The sequence below is a fragment of the Scyliorhinus canicula genome, chromosome 3 (assembly GCF_902713615.1).
Source record: "Scyliorhinus canicula chromosome 3, sScyCan1.1, whole genome shotgun sequence".
Lineage (NCBI taxonomy): Eukaryota > Metazoa > Chordata > Chondrichthyes > Carcharhiniformes > Scyliorhinidae > Scyliorhinus > Scyliorhinus canicula.
The window spans coordinates 255,916,949-255,921,818 of NC_052148.1; the positions used below are offsets into that span (position 1 = coordinate 255,916,949).

The 4,870-nt window shown below is 40.7% G+C and overlaps 1 protein-coding gene across 1 annotated transcript; it reads left to right on the forward strand.

Moving 5' to 3' along the window:
- The first annotated feature begins 494 nt into the window (after positions 1 to 494).
- On the forward strand, positions 495 to 4,269 carry LOC119963464 (myosin light chain 5-like). Its single transcript, XM_038792625.1, has 7 exons — positions 495 to 654; positions 771 to 878; positions 2,012 to 2,087; positions 3,105 to 3,209; positions 3,288 to 3,366; positions 3,474 to 3,522; positions 4,071 to 4,269. Exons 1-7 carry the CDS (start codon positions 652 to 654, stop codon positions 4,170 to 4,172), a joined length of 522 nt encoding a protein of 173 aa, XP_038648553.1. The 5' UTR covers positions 495 to 651; the 3' UTR covers positions 4,173 to 4,269.
- Positions 4,270 to 4,870: the final 601 nt, after the last annotated feature.

Genomic DNA, 4,870 nt, shown 5'->3' on the forward strand with positions numbered 1-4,870 from the left:
CCCCACAGTTCCACCTCTCTCCAGTTCTGAAGAAGTCCCAATGGCCTCTAAACATTAACTCAGTTTCTGACTCCACAAATAAAGCTAGGCCAACTCCATTTTTTCTGGCATTTTCTGTTTTTATTTTAGATTTCCAGCATTTGTAGTATTTTGAATTTTAACAACCATTGAAGCCTGTGTTGGGGGTCTAATTGTTGGCTACCAACTAAAGGATCAGGTGGCTCAATGTGATTATTTCCCAAATGTCATATTCCATTTTTGTATTCGTAAACATGCCCTCTTTTTAAAAATAAAATTCTTAAAAACGAACATTTCTCAATCGCAGCCCTTTGCATCGGGATTTTTGGGGGGCAGGCGGATCTCTTAAGTGGCAGAGAGCTGGTGGTAAATTAAACTTTGAAATGCCTCTGTGAAAGCTCAGGAATGAGCCGCGTCAGGAGCTGCTGCTTTAATCGGCAGGCCACCGGGGACCCATTCACTGTCGGGCTGAATGTGTCCATGTAAGGAGTATTCGTGCCGGCTGCCCCCTGTCTCAGGAGGGGTTTCTGAAGGGCTGAAGCTGCAATCTCAGCCACCAGCAGCGCGCCTCACTATATAAACGGCAGCCCAGGCCAAACACACGCACCATCTCTGCAGGGATCCCGGGCAAACATGGTGAGTGTGTGTAACTACCATCCACTAGCCTGTTTCTGCAGCAGGCAGCGTCTGCTGCAAGTGACTCTTGGTGATTTTTCTCTCTCTCTCTTTCCCCCATTCCACTTACCCTGCAGTCGAGCAGGAAAACCAAAAAGAAGGAAGGCGGCGCTAAGCGAGCTCAGAGGGCTTCGTCCAATGTCTTCTCCAGTTTCGAGCAGACCCAAATCCAGGAATTCAAGGAAGTAAGCAACGAACTGTAAGAGTCCCAAATAATGAAACATTTGCGTGTCAGAGAGAGACAGAGATATATAGATATATCTGGAACAGACTAAAGGAAGAGTGAAGAGTCATTTCAGTGAGGAATGGATGATGGATCAATGCCAGGGAACTGGGAACAGAGAGTAAAAAGAATTGGACCATTTAAAAAGTTGCCTTTTACTAAAATCCTGACGTGTGCTGCATTTTAATTCAATATCGCTGTTTGGCAAAATAAGGACAGCAATAGTGACATTTCTAGGAGAGTTTAAGCATAAAATGATACAATAACCCAATTTAACCCTTTCTTTGTGTTAGTCCGGCTCCTCCTAATTGCTGAACGTTTCTTTATTGCAAAAGAAACAAGTTTATTACAGCAGGAATATGTTGGGGACAAATTGTGTTAAATTTATATAGATGTCTTTAATTTATAGAAATTCACAGTGCATTTTACTATTGGGGATGAACATCATCCTCCATGTTGGGCAGCAAGATAGCATTGTGGACAGCACAATCGCTTCACAGCTCCAGGGTCCCAGGTTTGATTTCGGCTTGGGTCACTGTCTGTGCGGAGTCTGCACATCCTCCCCGTGTCTGCGTGAGTTTCCTCTGGGTGCTCTGGTTTCCTCCCACAGTCCAGAGATGTGCAGGTTAGGTGGATTGGCCATGATAAATTGCCCTTAGTGTCCAAAATTGCCCTTAGTGTTGGGTGGGGTTACTGGGTTATGGGAATAGGGTGAAGCTGTTAACCTTGGGTAGGGTGCTCTTTCCAAGAGCCGGTGCAGACTCGATGGGCTGAATGGCCTCCTTCTCCACTGTAAATTCTATGATCTATGTTTCTTTATTGCAAATGAAACAAGTTTATTACAGCAGGAATATGTTGGGGACAAATTGTGTTTAAATTTATATAGATGTCTTTAATTTATAGAAATTCACAGTGCATTTTACTATTGGGGATGAATATCATCCTCCATGTTCATGAAATGGTTCCAAAATGTGTCCGGGTGGCGTTTAATCTCAGGAAAGAGCACGGAAAGTCCCGAGAGCCCCTTTTAAATTTGGCAATTTGGGCCAATCTGACTAATTTTTATTATTTTCCTTCCCCATCCTTCTCTGTCAGGCCTTCACTTTGATCGATCAGAACAGAGATGGCTTCATTGACAAAGAGGATCTGAAAGATACTTATGCATCTTTGGGTAAATGCTCCTTGCATATCTAATCAAAGTTGAGTTTGTTAGAGGTACATTAATGTATCAGTGTATGGATGGCGCACGCGGATGTATATGTGCCCGTGTATTGTCTGTAGGAAACTGAACTCATTCACTCTTAACATATTTGGATGTCTCAATTCAACCCTAAAAATATGTCAATAAATAGATTTCTTGTTTGGCATCAGAAGGTGAATTGTTACAATCTTCTCCTCCCACGGGTAGCCAGTGTCTTGTGTGGCCTTTCAGCTTCATTTTCAACAAACGGGCCAAGCTAGATCTGTTTCGGATTTAATATCTCAAATAGTGGAGAAAGAGGGAACCTGCATTCATACAGCAACTTACCACATCCTCAAGGCATTTTACTGTTCTTCACAATCTTCAAATTACTTTTGAAATACAATTACCAGTATTGCATGTCGAGTTGCATAAGGAAATTGGGAGTAATTACACACTAGTTAATTTGTGGTGGAACAGTTTTTTTTAAAACAACAGTATGTTCAAATATCCTCAGCAGAATGTTAGTCTACAGAACTCTAACAATGTACTGGTCAGACCACAGAATGTTGTGTTCCATTTGGTCACCAAACAATAAAACATATATCCATATGTGAGGAGGAGCAAGACTGAGCCCTCGGTAAATGCCATTAATGGTGAGTAAAGTTTGGATAGTATAGTGCTTGTGAATTTGGAAAGCGGATCCTAATGAGTGAGGTATAAGATACAGATTAAGTTATCCCAGATAAACTAGGGCAGCCCCTAAGACCAAAGATAGAAATAGAATTGAATTAAGTGTTTTACAGTTATTATGCACAGATACATTATTTCCTTGAAGAATTTTAGGGGCCATTAATGTATGATAGTCACTGATAAATCGAGTTAAACATTCACCAGAAAACAGTTGTGTGCTGCAGTGGGAGAACTTGGATGCTGGAGGGGTTCACTTTTTACTTTAAAAAAAAAGTCTCAGCACGTCCATGACTTTTCCCCTCTTTTTCTTTTCAGGCAAACTCAATGTGAAAGATGATGAATTAGAATCCATGTTACACGAAGCCACTGGTCCAATTAACTTCACCATGTTTTTAAATCTATTCGGAGAAAAGTTACACGGTATGTAGCTGCTACGTCTTCATTGCATTTTCTGCTCGGTAACTTTGACCAATCTGTGACTTTTGTTTTCAAACACAGGTTCTGACCCAGAAGAGGTGATGCTAAACGCATTTAAAATGTTTGATCCCGATGCCAAAGGACACATTAACAAAGATGAGTATGTACTTCTCGTATTTTCCTGGTGTTTTGCCGAGAGCCTATCTTGGAAGTTTTAGCAGTGTGTGGTGTCTTCTGATGTTCCATTTGCTTTTCTTTCATTTGCAGACTAAGACAGATGCTCATGACACAGGCTGACAAATTCACTGCTGCGGAGGTTTGTACAAGGATTTGATTTTACTCCTTTCTCTGACAAATGCACAATTGTTTGTGTACTTCCAGCCTCAAGCAGTACCATACATGCTGGAGTGTAACGCGATATGTGTTCAAGAGAGTATCTCGACATTCCAAAACCAAAATGAAATCAATTTCATCCTTTAAAAATGAATTTCTACAATGGAAATATCCTTCAGTAATTAAAAAGTGATGCATTTGTCCTTTTTCTAAATGATGCAAAACAAATGGTAACTGCATCATCAACAGAGGTATAGATAAACAAAACTCAAGTTAATATTTAGTTTGCAATTTAATGTGCATTTATGTATTATAAACATAGTACCGAGTACTATAATCAAACTATACAAAAAAAAACACATGCCTTTGATATGTTTGACCAGATTGACCATGAGAATCCAGGTTTTGTGTCTGGATTATTTATAATCATGTGATGTGTGCAGGGAAAATACTGAAAGTAATTTCAATGTGTTTATCTGTGAGTAACATTTTTCTCTCTCCCTTTCCTCGTTATCCACTTGTTGTGCATAGGCTGACCAGATGTTTCAGTCCTCTCCCATTGATGGAGCGGGCAATTTGGATTACAAATCTCTCTGCTACATCATCACACACGGCGAAGAGAAGGAAGAGTAAATGGAACCTTTGCCAGTTACCCGGGCTGCTCAGATCTTTGTATTTCTCCTTATTATCAAGTTGCACCAACAGTGAATAAAACCACATTGTAAATAGACAACGTTTCTTGCAGTTTCTGCACCCGCATCACCATCACTGTGACCTCAATGTCAATGCAGTTTAATGGTCCGTTTGTACTGTAAATACATTGTAATTCAAAGGCATTCTGGTGCTAAAAAAAATGAATTATTCAAATGATTTCAACAAAACATTATGAAGAACACACACGTGGGTTCTTAATACAAAAAAACATTGAGTTACCAGATGACTTGAATTACTAAAATTGAGCAACTAGAATTAAAAGGAATGGAATGCACGTTAAAGAACGGGTTAAACGCTCAGACACTGTGGGAGTTTACTGAGAAATGTGAGTATTTTTAACTCTAAGATAATCAAGTTGTGATTGAGCTGGTCCTCACACCCATGATTGAGCTGGTTAGGAGGAAACCTCTCTATTGAAGGGCAGCACGGTGGCACAGTGGTTAGCACTGTTGCCTCACAACACCAGAGACCAGGGTTCAATTCCAGCCTCGGGTGACTGTCTGTGTGGAGTTTGTACTTTCATAGATCATAGAATTTACAGTGCAGAAGGAGGCCGTTCGGCCCATCGAGTCTGCACCGTCCCATGGAGAGATCACCCTACCTAAGCCCACACCTAC

Bases quoted from the DNA above. Each gene is read 5' to 3' on its own strand.
- LOC119963464 (XM_038792625.1), top strand. The intron at 879-2,011 runs GTAAGCAACGAA...CTTCTCTGTCAG, and splicing joins AAATCCAGGAATTCAAGGAA to GCCTTCACTTTGATCGATCA. The intron at 3,210-3,287 runs GTATGTAGCTGC...TTTCAAACACAG, and splicing joins ATTCGGAGAAAAGTTACACG to GTTCTGACCCAGAAGAGGTG.